Raw genomic sequence first — 17007 nt, 5'->3', positions numbered from 1 at the left:
TTCAGCAGGGTTCCGGGGGGATGGTGACAGGGCGAGCTGGAAAGCCAACATTAAGATAAATGCTAACAACCAAAAGCAAGCTTCCTTCCAACAAACATGTCTGTGCTAATTGTTGATTATAGATTAAAACGTTACTTGTACACACACAGGCACACATACATACACACAGATACATACACACACAGACACACACACACACACCCGCAATGACCTGACCGTGCTGGGACAACCAGACTGATGTACCTTTAAAGTCAAGGGTTCCTTATCCCTAATGCCTCCTTTTAAATACCACTGTTTTGTTTTGTTTTTTTAAACCCCCAGCCCCAGTTCTGTTTGAGGGGAACAGAGGATTAGAGAACAGCAAGGGCACTGTTCTCCCAATTTCTGAGGTGGGGCATTTCTTTGACAATGAACCAACTCTAGTACGGAAATGCACTATATAAATTTTCATGTCCAGCTGCTGTCTCTATGGTCTTAGGTAATTTAAAATAAACTAAATTCAAATGTAAATGAATCTAGAATTCTAGGATTACATACGCTATCAAGTCAGCATGGTATAAAAGTCAATTTCTACAAATAAACCAAATGACATTTTTAACCTCTCAGTTTTTCTTTAAAAACATATTAAGAATCCTAAATACCCTTTAATTAAAGAAAGCTCAAATCTTGCTTAAATAAAAATACGGAAGAAATTGGGTCTTTCTGATAATGTTGTTGAGCCACTGAACCCTGGAGACATCTTACCTTAGGACTTCTTATCTATATAATCAATTTTCCTTGTTATTCAGATCATTTTGAAATGGAATGCTCTATTATTTGTAGTCAAAAACATTCAAATGGATGCAAAAGTGCACTGAAGACATTTACTGATAGGGATAATCCAGGGAATCTCTTACAAATGACAATTTCCCCCCTTTCCCAACAATTTCATTCTTTGAATCAAAATAGCTTTTGAATTTTGAGTGGCTTAAATATTTTAAAATACTGACTCTACTCATTGCTCAGCTCCTCAAAATTTGTTATTTGTAGACAAAAGTGCTTTGGAGATACAGCTGGTGATGTTTTACTGGACCTGATTCATTCTAAGTTGGGTTTAAACAGTCTGATCAGACATGGACTCAGCTCAAGATCCTTGTGGGCCACTATGATGAACAGCACCCAACTCATTCTTGAAGACAGGGTCAGAGCTCGAGGTACCCAAATGCCTGTCCCACTGCATTTGGCACTATGAGGAAAGAAAGGAGAGGAGAGGGTTTAACTCCCAAATCACTTGTTGAAGGGAGAAAAGGCTTACAAATGAAGAGTATAAGTTCTGTCTAAACCAAAGGTAAGACCCTGAAGCAGAGCTATGCCCCCTATAATCTTCAGAAGAAGGTATTAAACTATATTAAACCTGATTGTTCTTCCTATATTACCTTGATGCTGGTAGACTGCAGTTTCTGGAAAAAATATCTCTGAAATGAAAGAGGAACTTTCAGCAAAGAAATGATGGCATTGCAGAGGCATGCTGTATGCTGGGGAAAAAAAAGAAAACTCAAATGAAAATAAATTTCCAAATTTCATCAACACATGGTTACTTTCAGGAAGAAGTGTAAAAACTACAAACGCTCATAAAATTACTACAAAAGTACACACCAATCAGGTTAAGAGACATAACACTCAGGAACTGCATACATCTAACAAATCACTCATGTCAAGGAGGACAATTACAGATTTTTACTTTATTCTGAAATACATTCAATAAAAAATGACAGAGAAAACCCACACTCCTCAAGACCAAGCAATGTGCAAAGTTTGCGTTTCTATAGAGCTTAGAGCTACTAGACATATATAGTTATTTTAGATACTAAAATATAAAGTAACTATCACGTGACAAAATATGATAAAGAGCATGTATATGGGAAAAAATCAGAGCAAAATATTGACATCTGAGGCTCGAGTCCAAATCCCCGTGGAACCTTGGCTTGGAACTGCCTCATTCTTCATCCCATCTCTACCAGGTGGCCTCCCTGTCCATGTGGTCATGAGTCTCCAGAGATAGAGCAACGGTGGAAACTTACTGGAATTCAGATTACAGATTACCATATAGTCCAACTCTATAGATCGCTGAAACTTAAATAAAACACCTTTCTAAAATCTATTTCACAAATTTAACTGAGTTTTGAAAATCCCAGCTTAACTGCAGAGGAATAGAACTACTCTAACGAATCTTTCGAGTCTTAGTGAAAGGGGTCATAGAACCAGAATTTAAGAATTCAAAGATTTTATTTATTTATTTGTTTATTTTCAACTACTTTCTTGAGGTACCACTGACATGCAAAAAGCTGGACATATTTAATGCATACTACTTAATCAGTTTGGAGATAAGTATACACCTGTGATACCATCAAAGCTATTTTAAAGATCACCCAGTCTAACCCTCAATTTTGCTGATGACACAGGTCACCCAGACAGCTAATGGAACAGGCTGGGACTGGAACCTAGGTCACCTGACTAGGTCACTCAGTGATTTTGTTTTATTTCACCAATGATTTGCAAACTTAATAGAAAAAAAAAATTACAGTACCGGAACACCTGTAACTTTGGGTGACCCAGAACAATTCCTGCTTGGTCTACCATCCCCTCCTCAGTCTACTCCTCTCTCAGTGGCCCCCAAAATACCACAGGCTGAAAACTATTCCAATATACAGTGCTGTCTGTCCTTTTAAGTTCCTGCTTCCAAGCAGGGTATCACCTAGTGCCTCTGCTATAAACATTTTTAAAAAGTAGGGCATTAAGGCTAAAAGCCAGAAGAATCCATTCCTCATTGGTTTCAGATTATTGAACATTCTGTGCCTGACAGACTCCTAATATAAATGCCAGGTCTATCACTTGAGATTACCACAACACGGATTTAGACACTGGGTCTACTCAGGTTTAACTGCTAAAACAGCACTATTCATCTTCTATGCAACAAGGGATCTGAGATGCATTTGCCCGGACATCCTACTTGTGGTGGAACCTTTGATGCCACAACAGTATTTAAGGAGAGAAACATCTTTAAAGGATGGATTTAGAGGACCACAAGTGACCTCAGGCTGTTCCCGGGCAAAAAGGTACCATTTTCCCTTTTAAAAGAATAGATGCAGATTTTGCAATTCCCCACTGGGAAAGCAGGACTGCCTCTGAGACCACTAGCCCCTTGGGCACACTTCAACACGTACGTTAGTTGTAGATTATTATCAAAGTACCAGTCTGGAGATGTGAAATCACGTATCATGATTAGTAAACCGGTAAGAGGACTATCCCATCATGAATACTCCCTTCATTGCCAAACCGAATACTTTTCAGCCTTTGTATTTTTTGACACTTCTGTGGCACCTGATCATGCTCTTCTTCCATGAAATTCCGCTTAACGGCCCCTGCCCTCACTTCTGATTCTTCCCTTCTCCATCTTCTTTCCTAAGATTCTCTTCCTTTGTATGTTCCTTCAGTGTTGATGCTCTCCTTAGTCCTTTTGTCTTCTCAGTCCGTTTGTTCTTCACAGGCAGTTTTCTTCACTCCCAGGACTTTAAGAATCTATATGCTCATGACACCTCAACTTTACATGCATTCCAGCCTGTCTCCTTCTGACACCAAACCTATTATCTAACTGCCAATGTTTAACATGTTTAAAAATGAAACCACCTTCTTCCACTAACCCTCTGTATTCTCTCAGTCAAGGATCAACCATTTGTGCACCTGGTCACCTAAGCCGGAAACCCAGACGTCATGTCTCCATCCTCTCACATCTAATTTAAAGAAAACAAAAAACAAACAAAAAACCAAAACCAAGCCTTGAAAATATTACACCTAAATAATCTTTCTTATGTATCTGTTCTTCTCATTCTTGCTCCCACTTTATCAATTTGGCCCCTACCTTGGATTACTGCAGAAGTCTTGTAACCACTCTTCTTTCCTTTAATTTCATGGCTTCCAGGTCATTACCTGGTCTGTTTCTACATAACAATAGTGTACAGTCTTAGCTTAACCACTTCTCTCCCACACCCATTTAAAATTCCTAAAGAGTGCCCCCATTGTCTATGGGATAAAGTCCAAACTCCTTAAGACTGTGTTAAAAGCCTTTTGTCATCTGGCCTCCACTGACCTCTCTAGTCCCGAGTCTGAACATTATGCTGCAGCAATAATACACTGCTCCCAGAAGACATCATGCTATTTCATGCCTCTGCTTTTTTTTTTTTTTTTTAATTAATTAATTAATTTATGGCTGCTTTGGATCTTTGTTGCTGCACGCGGGCTTTCTCTAGTTGTGGCAAGCGGGGGGTTACTCTTCGTTGTGGTATGTGGGCTTCTCATTGAAGTGGCTTCTCTTGTTGCGGAGCATGGGCTCTAGGTTTGCGGGCTTCAGTAGTTGTGGAACGTAGGCTCAGTAGTTGTAGCTCGCGGGCTCTAGAGCGCAGGCCCAGTAGCTGTGGCGCACGGGCTTAGTTGCTCTGCAGCATGTGGGATCTTCCTGGACCAGGGCTCGAACCCATGTCCCCTGCTTTGGCAGGTGGATTCTTAACCACTGTGCCACCAGGGAAGTCCTCATGCCTCTGCTTTTGAACACGTTGTTCCCTGCCTGAAATTCTCTACACCTCCTTATCTGCCTGAAAAACTCATATGCAAATACCTCTTCTCTCTGATGTGCACCCTCATCCCATTTCCCCTATCCTTTGACATGAATTACTTTCTCTTTTGTGCTGCAACTCTACTTTGTGCAGACCTCTATTACTGCACATATATTGTACTGTATTTGTTTACAAAATCTTTCTTATCAGATTATGGACAACTTGAGGGAAGAGACTCTTTGTCATTTTTCTATTCACAGGATTCAATAAATACTTATTAAACTGAATTTTGGGTTCAGAAAGTATCAAATCTATAAAATACAATTTGGAAAGGGGGAAAAGGGAATCAACATTTATTAGCCACTCCTTATATGCCAGGCCACGCACTGTGCCAGGCATTAGGCATTATTCCATTTAAACTTCACAAAAACCCTATGAGGTAGATATTTTTCCATATCATAGAAAAGGGTATTAGAAATTTGTCTAAAATCATGCCTGCTGAGTGGCAGAGGTAGAATTTGACCCTAGGGCTCTTTTTCCTGTACTGCGCACCTACTGGGCAGAAAATTCCCATTCTTTCCCTTAGACGCAGTGGATTGAACTCTATCAAACTCAAGGTACTATCTGGCATCTATTTAATTTCCTAGCGTGGAGCTTAGAGGAAATACATGTAAATAATTTAATCAATGTCTCCCATAAATATGTCTACTTCCTACAAAGATAATCTTTACAATCTTCCTTAGCAACCAATCTCAGTATCAAACAGCTAGCTACCTGTGTCATTTCAATTCAGCAAATATGCATTGACAATCTTACGTGGAAAGCAGTGTGCAAAGGAAAGTATCTAACCTTAAAATCTAATTTAACTCTTTAATGACACATCCTGTCAATTTCTTCTAGAACACCTGATAAATGGTGAGTTCAGAATGAGAACAGCAGGAGGCAGATGAGAGCTACAGGAAATACCAGTATCCAATGTGTAGGCAGGGCAAGAGAAACTCTCCAAGGTGTAAAGTTCAAAGACAGTGCTATGCACTGAATGTGCTGTCGTCTCTAAATTCACATGTTGAAGCCCTAACTCCCAATGTGTTGATATTTGGAGGAGGGCCTTTGGGAGGTCAATAAGTTTAGATGAGGACATGAGGGTGGGACCCCTGTGATGGGATCAGTGCCCTTATAAGAAGAGAAGGAGAGAAGAGAGCCCCTCTCCCTCCAACACGTGAGGACACAGCGAGAAAGCAGCAGCTGGCTAGCCAGCAAGAGACCCCACACCACAAAACAAACTGGTTGGCACTCTGAGTCTGGACTTCCCAGCCTCTAGAATTTTAAGAAATGTCTGTTGTTTAAGCCACTATATCTATTTTGTTATAGGAACCTGAGCTCAATACAACACTGGAGAATGGCCAGACAGGGAGGAGGAAATCTGGGTGAGAGTTTCAGTCTGTCCTGTGACTGGGAAGTCAGGGGATAAACAGGAGGTGTTCAACAGTGCCAAAGGTAGCAGATTCAGTAGGCTAAGTGGACATGAGTATTAAAGGACAGCAGTAGCATCGCCTGGCAGGAACTGATTTACTTTTAGTCAGAAAATAAGCCCAGTTCTTTCTATTTTAATTGGCCAATAGTTTTCAACCCTGGTGGCATGACAGAATCACCTGGGAACTTTTAAAAATACTAATGTAGCAAGAGGGAAGAGATATGGGAACATATGTATATGTATAACTGATTCACTTTGTTATAAAGCAGAAACTAACACACCATTGTAAAGCAATTAAACCCCAATAAAGATGTTAAAAAAAAATACTAATGTCTGGGCCTCGCAGAGATTCAAAGATAACTGGCCTGCGTGGGTCCTGGATATTGATTTCTTTTAAAAAAATAGCTTCCAAAGTGATTCTAATGTGTAGCCAAGGTTGAGAACAATTGCAACTTTAGTTAAATTGTTAAAAAAGGAAAAAAAAAGTTTTATCTGCATTCTGGTAGAGCAGATTTGACATGTTAGTGTGACTATGTAGCAGCTACAGATGTGCTAAGTGCGGATTGTCTCATTTCATCCTCACAACAATACTATGATGTAGGTACTGTACTAACCCTGTTACAAAACAGGCACAGATGGGGGCTTCCCTGGTGGCGCAGTGGTTGAGAGTCCGCCTGCCAATGCAGGCGACACGGGTTTGTGCCCCAGTCCGGGAGGATCCCACATGCCGCAGAGCGGCTGGGCCCGTGGGCCATGGCCGCTGAGCCTGTGCTCTGCAACAGGAGAGGCCACAATAGTGAGAGGCCCACGTACCGCAAAAGAAAACAAACAAACAAACAAAAACAGGCACAGAGGAAACAGTCACAGAGAGGTTCATGTGTTGAAGTCACACACAGTAAGTGCCAGAGACATTAAAAACTCACTTCCACATAATAAAACTCAATAAAACAAATGTGACTTGCCATATAAGAAACAGGGGTATATTTCCGATTGAGTGATTCCACCTCCTCCAAGACATGATTATATACAGACATCATTCTTCTCTCATATTCACTATCAGCATGGGCTGCTCCTGTAGATCCATATTCCTGGAAACTGAAGTCATAAATTAATATCAATCAATCAACCAAAATAGTAACTAATTTTTTTTTTTTTTTTCCCGGTACACAGGCCTCTCACTGTTGTGGCCTCTCCCGTTGTGGAGCACAGGCTCCGGACGCGCAGGCTCAGCGGCCATGGCTCACGGGCCCAGCCGCTCCGCGGCATGTGGGATCTTCCCGGACCGGGGCACAAACCCGTGTCCCCTGCATCGGCAGGCGGACTCTCAACCACTGCGCCACCAGGGAAGCCCAATAGTAACTAATTTAATGTCAAAATGTGTCAGGTACTTTCCACACACTCTCATTTAATCTTTAAAATAATGAAGTAGGCACTGTTATTTCCATTTCACAGATGAGAAAACTGAGGCTTGGAGATGTTAAGTAATTTGCCTTCAGTCACACAACTAGTAAGCGACAAGCTAGAATTCAAATCCAGACCTGACTTCAAATTATACAAGTCTTAATCACTTTGGTTGTTAGCTAGTATAAAAATGTTTAATTAAACCTTGTCCCTGCCATGAGGGGAAAGAGACATAAGGCATTTGAAATGGTAAACTATCAATAAAGTCAGCAGACAAGTGCCAAATAACGAGTAAAGATATGCAAGTAATCAGAATATAGAGGGAGCTGAGGAATGCCACAGAAGAGATCGGTCTTGGACAAATCACTATGCAAGTAGCATGGATAAGATCTGAAGAGATGGAAAGTTCGGAGGGCATTCATAACTGGAGAAATGGCATGAATCTAAAGCAAGCAGGTGAAATGCACAAGAATGTTCAGCAGAGAACTAGCATATAGAGCATGCTGGAAAAAGTTTTACCTAGATTTCTTTTTTTTCTACTGCCTCAAACCCAAAGACATTTCTGAAAGTATTTCTAAATGGGAAAAGGTGGCAAACTCCTGCATTCTAACTAAACTTCAAGAGGGCTATTTGAAAATGCAATATAGGTAACTTAACTATGTTTGGTTAACACTATTCTTATTATTCCCTTATTATCCTTTTAACGCCTACTATGTGCAAGGTACTTCAGCTGGGTACTTTGCATAGGTTTTCATTTAACCATTACAACCACTCTAAGAGACAGGGATTATTACTTACCTATAGTTTATGCATATGTGGCTCAGGGAGACGAAAGAACATGTCTATATTCATACTCACTCCTAGCTGTATGTACATGTGTATCTGCCTGGCTCCAAAGCTTTGTTCCCTACTCTGTACTATATCTTAAGTTCTATTAAGACAAGAACTGAACCTCATTTAGTGATAGACTTTAAGGAAAACTATACCACACAATAAAGCATAAAGATTTAAAAGTCTCTGACAAAGTGATCTGCTAATAAAAGGGTATAAAATCAGAATATACTGTTCCACCTTCTACAAAAGGAGTATTCCTTTATTTATTTTTAATAAACTTTATTGAGATATGTTACAAAATCGCAAAAATGCACCCTTCCTAGTCAATCCCTACTTGTGGCCCCCAGCAACCAGATTAGCTTTCTATCACTGTAAATGAGATGTTTCCTAATACTGGATATAAACAATCATACTATATGTAATATTTTGTGTCTGGTTTCCTTTACAGCACAACATTTTTGAGTCATTAATGTGTTTTGCGTATTTCAACAGGTCATCCATCTGTATTGCTGAGTAATATTCCACTATATGAACATACTACAATTTATCTACCCACTCACCTGTTGACACATTTGGCTCTTTCCAGTTTTTGTTGTTACAAATAAAGCTGCTAAGAAAATCTGTGTACAGGTCTCTGTGGAAATGTTTTCATTTCTCTTAAGTAAGTAGAAATAGAACTGGTGGTCATATGGTAACTGCCAAACAGTTTTCCAAAGTGGCTGAATCATTTTGCAGTCCCCAAAATGTATGAATTCAAGCTCTTCCACATCTAATATTTGGTAATAAAGGGCTTTTTAACTTTAGCAATTCTAGTGGGTGTTAGTTGTATCTCACTGTGATTTTAACTTGTATTTTTCTGATACCTAATGATGTTAAGCATCTTTTCATGTGCTTATTGGAATTAACATATCTTCTCTGTTGAAGTGTCTGTTCAAATCTCTTGTCAATTCTTAAAAATTGGGTTACCTTGAGTTGTATGGTTTTCTTAATATTCTGATAGAATATGTTTGAGAATATTTCACCCTGCAACCAATCTTTTCATTTCCTTAATGGCATCTTTCAAAGAGCAGAAGTTAAAATTTTTAAACCCAATTAAACAAATTTTTCTGTACAGTAACTGCTGTTTGTGTCCTGAAAAAAATCCTTGCTGATCTCAAGGTCATGAAGATTTTCTCCCAAGTAGTATTCTAGAAAGTTTGGAATTTTATCTTTTACAGTTTGATCTGTGATACACTTGAAATTAATTTTTATGTATGGTGTGAGGTAAGGTCAAGATTCTTTCCCCCCATACAGCGTGTTTCAGCACAATCTGTTGAAAAAACAGATTGTCAAAAATCAAGTGATACTCCTATGTAACTATTTTGGTCTCTCCATTCTACCCTCAAGCCAATATCACATTGTCTTAATTACTGGAGCTTTATACTACGTCTTCAAATCTTTAGCAAGTCCTCGACTTTAGTTTTTTTCCTTTGTTTTACAATATGGTGAATTACACTGATTGGTTTTCTAATATCAAACCTAGAATTTCCGGAATAAACCCTACTTGGTTTTAATGTATTATCCTTTAGAGTTTTGTTAGGTTCAATTTGTACATGTTTTGTTAAAGATTTTTAAGTCTATGTAGAATATTTGAATTTTTCCTGTTCACCTCAACTATCACATTTATTGGCACAAAGTTATTTATTCCTTTAATATGCTTTTAATATCTATGGGATTTGTGATGGTACTCTTATTTCATTTCTAATATTGGTAAGTTATGTTCTCTTATTTCCTTGTTCAGAATAGCTAGTTTTATCAACTTTATTGATCTTTTCAAAGAGCCAGCTTTTGGTTTCATTGACTTTCTCTACTGTTTATTTATAATTCACTGATTAGCATTCTCATCTTTACTATTTCTTTCCTTCTAATTACTTTGAGTTTAATTTGCTCTTTTTCTTGCTTTAATATGATAGAAACTAATGTTATTACTTTTAAACTTTCTTTTGTGTGTATATATATGCATTTAAAGTTATAAATTTCCCTCTAAGCTCTGTTTTAACTGCATCACACAAGTTCTGATATGTCGTGTTCTCATTTTCATTCAGGTTAACTTACTTTCTAATTTCCCTTGTGATTTTTTGACCAATTGTAATGTTTAGAAGTCTTTAATTCCTAAACATTTAGGGATTTTCCAGAGATGATTTTCTAATTTAATTCTATCAGATAACATATTCTACGTAGTTTCAATGCTTTTACATTTACTAAGAATTGTTTTGTAGCCCAGCATATGGTTTACTTTGGTAAAATTTCCAAATGTGCTTAGAAAGAATGTGTATGCTGCTGTTGGTAGGGCATACAGGTCACTTAGGTCAAGTTGGCTGGTAGTGTTATTCAAGTCCTCTATATCCTAAGAAATCTTTTGCAAGCTGTTCTAGTAATTATTCAGAGGGGAGTGTTGAAAACTCCAACCATAATTGTGGATTTATTTCTCCTTTCAGTTGTCAGTTTTTGCTTCGAATATTTGGAAGATCTGTTACTAAGTATATAAATGTTTACAATTATGTCTTCTTGATGAATTGATCCCCTCTTATGGTAAAATGTAGCCCTTTATCAAGTCTTTGTCCTAAAGTCCACTTTGTATGATACTGTCATGCCAGCTTTTAGGGTTCCTTTTCCATCCTTTTGTTTACTTTTAATATATTTGTATCTTTGTATTTAAAGTGGGTTCACACATATGGTCACCTTATCTTTGATAAAGGAGGCAGAATATACAATGGAGAAAGGACAGCCTATTCAATAAGTGGTGCTGGGAAAACTGGACAGCTACATATAAAAGAATGAAATTAGAACACTTCCTAACACCATACACAAAAATAAACTCAAAATGGATTAAAGACCTAAATGTAAGGCCAGATACTATCAAACTCTTAGAGGAAAACATAGGCAGAACACTCTATGACATAAATCACAGCAAGATCCTTTTTGACCCACCTCCTAGAGAAATGGAAATAAAAAATAAACAAATGGGACGTAATGAAACTTAAAAGCTTTTGCACAGCAAAGGAAACCATAAACAAGACAAAAAAGACGACCCTCAGAATGGGAGAAAATATTTGCAAATGAAGCAACTGACAAAGGATTATCTCCAAAATATACAAGCAGCTCCCACAGCTCAATATCAAAAAAACAAACAACCCAACCCAAAAATGGGCGGAAGACCTAAATAGACAATTCTCCAAAGAAGATACACAGACTGCCAATAAACACATGAAAGGATGCTCAACATCACTAATCATTAGAGAAATGCAAATCAAAACCACAAGGAGGACTACTAGGCATATACCCAGAGAAAACCATAATTCAAAAAGACACATGCACCCCAATGTTCACTGCAGCACTATTTACAATAGCCAGGTCATGGAAGCAACCTAAATGCCCATCGACAGACGAATGGATAAAGAAGTTGTGGTACATACATACAATGGAATATTACCCAGCCATAGAAAGGAACGAAACTGAGCCACTTGTTGAGACATGGATGGATCTAGAGACTGTCACACAAAGTGAAGCAAGTCAGAAAGAGAAAAACAAATATCGTATATTAATGCATGTATGTGGAACCTAGAAAAAGATGAACCGGTTTGAAGGGCAGAAGTTGAGACACAGATGTAGAGAACAAACATATGGACACCAAGGGGGGAAAACCCTGGCGGGTGGGGATGGTGGTGTGTTGAACTGGGAGATTGGGGTTGACATGTATACACTGATGTGTAGAAAATTGATGACTAATAAGAACCTGCTGTATAAATAAAAATAATAATAATAAAAAAAGAAGATGATTAATACTTAAAAAAAAAAACCCACAAGGAGGTATCACCTCACACCAGTCAGAATGGCCATCATCAAAAAATCTACAAACAATAAATGCTGGAGAGGGTAGGGAGAAAAGGGAACCCTCTTGCACTGTTGGTGGGAATGTAAATTGATACAGCCACTATGGAGAACAACATGGAGGTTCCTACAAAACTAAAAACAGAACTACCATATGACCCAGCAATCCCACTACTGGGCATATACCCTGAGAAAACCATAATTCAAAAAGAGACAAGTACTACAATGTTCATTGCAGCACTATTTACAACAGCCAGGAAATGGAAGCAACCTAAATGTCCATCGACAGATGAATGGACAAAGAAGATGTGGCACATATATACAATGGAATATTACTCAGCCATAAAAAGAAATGAAATTGAGTTATTTATAGTGAGGTGGATGGACCTAGAGTCTGTCATACAGAGTGAAATAAGTAAGAAAGAGAAAAACAAATACCGCATGCTACCACATATATATGGAATCTAAAAAAAATGGTTCTGATGAACCTAGGGGCAGGACAGGAATAAAGACGCAGACAAAGAGAATAGACTTGAGGACACGGGGAGGGGGAAGGGTAAGCTGGGCTGAAGTAAGAGAGTAGCATTGACATATATACACTGCCAAATATAAAACAGATAGCTAGTGGGAAGCAGCTGTACAGTAGGGAGATCAGCTCAGTGCTTTGTGACCACCTGGAGGGGTGGGATAGAGAGGGTGGGAGGGAGACGCAAGAGGAAGGGGATATGGGGATATATGTATGCATATGGCTGATTCACTTTTTTAAACAGCAGAAACTAACACAACATTGTAAAGCAATTATACTCCAATAAAGATGTTAAAAGATATATAATAAGCAGCCCACAAAACCTCATAATAAACCTATGAATTAAGATGAGATATAAATAAATAACTAAATGATAAAGTGGGTTACTTGTGGTGAGCTTATAGTTTGGGTTTTGCTTTTTTAGCTGTCTGATGATCTCTTTACTTAGAGTAAGACTATCTACATTTATTGTAATAACTGGTATGACTGGGTATAAATCTACCATTTTGTGATTTGTTTTCTACTTTTTTCATCCATTCACTGGTTTTTTTCCCCCTCTTCCCCTGCCTTCTTTTGGATTAACTGAGGTTCTTTTTTTTTTAAAGTATTCCATTTTACCTCCTCTATTGGCTTATTTATTTTCTAGTGGTTGCTCTAGAGTTTATTCATCCTCCATTACCACAAGTTATCTTCAAATAATATATACTTGATGTAAAATGTAAGAATCTTATTACTGTATTAATTCCAACCCCCACCCCCATCATTTGTCTCATGTCACACATTTTACTTCTGTGTTATAAACTCCCAAATGCATTGTTATTTTTTTCTAAATGGGTAACATTGTTTTAAAAAAGCAAAAAATGAGGAAAGTCTTTTTTATTTACTCACATATTTACCATTCCTAGTGTTCTTCTTTGTAGATCTGAATTTACATCTCAAATAATTTTTCTTCAGCCTGAAGAACTTCCTTTAACATTTATTATAGTACAGGTCTAGGTCTGCGGGTAACAAATTTTCTCAGATTTTGTCTGAAAATGTCTTTATTTAGTCTTAATTATTCAAGGGTATTTTTACTGAATATAGAATACTAGGTTAACTTTTTTTTTTCTTTCAGGACTTTAAAGATGTTGCTTCACCTGTCTTCTGGCTTGCATTATTTCTGATAAGAATTAGTAAAAAATTCTTATTTTTATTCCCTTCTACACAGTCTTTTTTCTTTGGCTGCTTTATATTTTTCTTTATTACTGGTTTTCAGCAATTTGATTATAATGTGTGCCTTGTGATTTTCTTTATGTTTATGCCACTCTGGGTTCGTTAAGCTTCTTGGATTTGTGGGCTTATATTTTTAATTAAACATGAACATTTTTCAGCCACTTAAAATTTTTCTGTCCCTTGTTCCCCTCCTTCCAAGATTTCCAGTTACATGTATAGTAGTACAAATGACACTGTCTCACTGGCAATTTTAACTTTGTTCAGTTTTTCAGTCTTTTTTCTTTCACTGTCCAATTCGGATAATTTCTATTGTTGTGCCTTTAAGTTCACTAATCTTTTCTTTTGCTGTATTTAACCTACTGTTAAACCCAAACTAATCAACCTTGAATTCTATGTTCATCAAAACTATCTTTCAAAAATAAAGGCAAAATCAAGATATTTCATTTTTATGCTCTAGAAGTTCTATTTTCTTTTTACACCTTTAAATGTGTTCATTATCTTCTATCTTTAAAATTTTGAAAACACTAATAGTACTAAAATACTATTTTAAAGTCCAAGTCTGTTAATTCCATCATCTGTCATTAGTGATTCTTTTTTCTAATTGGCTGAATTTTCTCTTGGTTATTTGTCACATCTTCCAGCTTCTTCTCATGACCAGTAATTTTTGATTGGATGCTAACATTGTGGACCTTATACATTTGAGTTTTTGGATTTTGTTGTCTTCAAAGAATGTTAAGATTTTGTTTTGGTGGACAGCCATTACTTGTCATAATCCTGACTCTTTGAAGGATTACTTAAGCTTTGTTAGGACAGGTCTAGACTAGTCTTCACTTTAGGGCTAGTTTAGCTTGATTACTAAGGTGGTGTGACCCTTCTAGTGTCTATTCTGAATGCCTTGAGTGTTCAATTAGGTCTCTATAGTTTGGCCGGTTGGAACTCAAACATTTCTCAGCTCTGCATAAGCTCTGGGAACTGTTCAGTTTACAGCTTCCTGGTAATTATTCCCTCCCTAATAGCTGTTTTTTGCCTGGCCTTGTGGGATTTCACCTAATATATGTACAGCTTAGCATTCAGCCAAAGATTCATAGCACTCTTCCTCTGGAAAGCTTCCTCCACCCCTGTACTTTGCCTGCAAATTCTAGCTTCCTTTGTTCTCTGAACCCTGATATCTATCTCTTCAACTAAGCAAGACCACCATGTTTTAATTTGGTTACTCCTGCCTGAAAGGCAGTCTAAAAAGTGCCTCCAGGCAGAGGAAAGCAAGGACTAGTGTAAAGTTTACCTTATTTATGTCCCTTCCCTGAGGGATTACATTCCTGGTCTCCCTGTTGTCCAATGTCTGAAAACCGTTAAACGTTTATTTAAACTTGCATATTTTATCCAGGTTTCTAGTTGTTTACAATAGAAGGAAAAGTCCCATACGTGAATGGCTTCATGACCAGAAGCCATTCCATTATATTTTAGGCAGTAAAAATAAAAGTTAGGTGCAAAGCTAGAATAGAAAAATGTAACGGACAAGCATCTCAAAATACTTTTTCTTAATAATCCTAAAAGGTTGGTATGAGCTAGATAATAACATTTATAATTATAACCATAAACCCCATCCTATCCCACACTTATTGATACTGGCTCAAGCACAATGTTAGCTGCTAGAGATACAAAGTTGGATAAGACAAGGTCTCTTCTCCCCAAAAACCTTCTAGGCTATGGAAGATATACACAGATTTTTGTAAAAACTATTGTGAATTTTATCAATGTCATGCTTCACTCTCTTGAGGCTCGTTTTAGCAGCAGGTCCTTCTTTATATGAAAGGCACAAAATATATAGTATCATGAAGAGAAGTTTCAGAAGGAATCTACTCTTTGCAGTTGCACACCAGTACGACTGAAACCCAGAGAGCTCTCCTTCAAGGTACAATCTTTCTTTTCCAACTTTTCATTGCTAGGAAGGGCAAAGGCTAGGGGAGTGGGTTTAGGGGATAAAACAGGATGGAGAAGAGTGAAGAAAGGTGGTAGGAAGTGGAGAGGGTGACAGTGAGAGTAGGATTTGAGAGCTGGCTAGATAACTCCCTTCACCCCATCCCTGCTGACAATGTGTTAAAAAAAATCAATCAAGAAAAATACTAATTTCTCTTATGTCAACCAACAGTACAATGACATTTGTGTGCTATGAGGTAAGATGAGTACGGCATAATCAGAAATGGCGTGAGCCTGGAAGTATCAATTAACTGGCAAAGACTGTGAAGAATATGGAGGTTAGAGAACATTTTGAAATTTAAAAGGGAGAAGCTTAACAAAACAAAACAAAACAAAACAAAAACACTGGAAGTCTAAGGGGAAAATGAACATAGATCAAAGAAGGATAAGTGGAAAAATAAGTAAAAATTAGTATGTCATCGAAATATTAAAATGAATCAGACGAGTGAAAAAAAAAAAATAGCCAAGTGGCCTAGTCTGAGAGTAGATAGCACTTTAAAACAGGAGGCAAGGATTTTGGTATTGCCTTGGAAAAAAATGGCAAGTCAATGCTTTAGGATAGAGAAATTTAAAATGCTCTGTTGATTATGTTCTCTTTGAGGAAGCTGATCTTGGAATCACAGGCCTTACTAGATTGGAAATATACAGTTGAAAATGCATGTTCTAAAACGGAATACTATAGTGGGAAAAAATAATGGACCATTCTTCAATAAAAATATTTTGAACAATTAATCAGTTAATTAGAGAATGGAGAAGGATTTTAATAAAGCAAAAAGAGGAATATCTTTTTGTTTGGGAAACCAAAGAATAAAAATTTCAAGTTCAAGCTTAATTATACTATTAACTCAATTTTTTACACCGAAATTTAGTTATAATATACCAGAAGAAAATGTTCAAATTCAAGGAACTTCTTCCTAGTTATTTAGAAAACAGGACACAGGAGGTAAGTAAACAATGGAGACAGAAAATCTAGGTTTGTCATTAGCTATATGACCTTAGGCAAATGCTAGAGAAGTTCTTCCTCTTTGTTTCTTCCTCTATAAAACCTCTCCCAAAACAATGTTGTGATGATTAGGCAAGATAACATACTTGAAAGTGTTCTGTAATATAAACTATTTAAATAC

The 17007-nt window shown here is 37.4% G+C and overlaps 1 protein-coding gene across 1 annotated transcript in view; it reads right to left on the bottom strand.

The window, feature by feature from the left end:
* The window catches only part of INTS7 (integrator complex subunit 7), a 92817-nt gene that overhangs the window by 5125 nt on the left and 70685 nt on the right, over positions 1–17007 (bottom strand). The window contains 4 exon segments of the mRNA XM_007451314.1: positions 1–5; positions 7–36; positions 1416–1514; positions 7026–7158. The exon segment at positions 1–5 is cut by the window's left edge and continues 166 nt beyond it. Of these exon segments, the coding sequence (XP_007451376.1) occupies positions 1–5; positions 7–36; positions 1416–1514; positions 7026–7158 (267 nt within the window).

This window comes from Lipotes vexillifer, unplaced genomic scaffold (assembly GCF_000442215.2).
Source record: "Lipotes vexillifer unplaced genomic scaffold, Lipotes_vexillifer_v1.1 scaffold570, whole genome shotgun sequence".
NCBI classification, from domain to species: Eukaryota; Metazoa; Chordata; class Mammalia; order Artiodactyla; family Lipotidae; genus Lipotes; species Lipotes vexillifer.
Note: the sequence above shows the minus strand (reverse complement) of the source record. Positions and strands in the feature narration are given on the sequence as shown.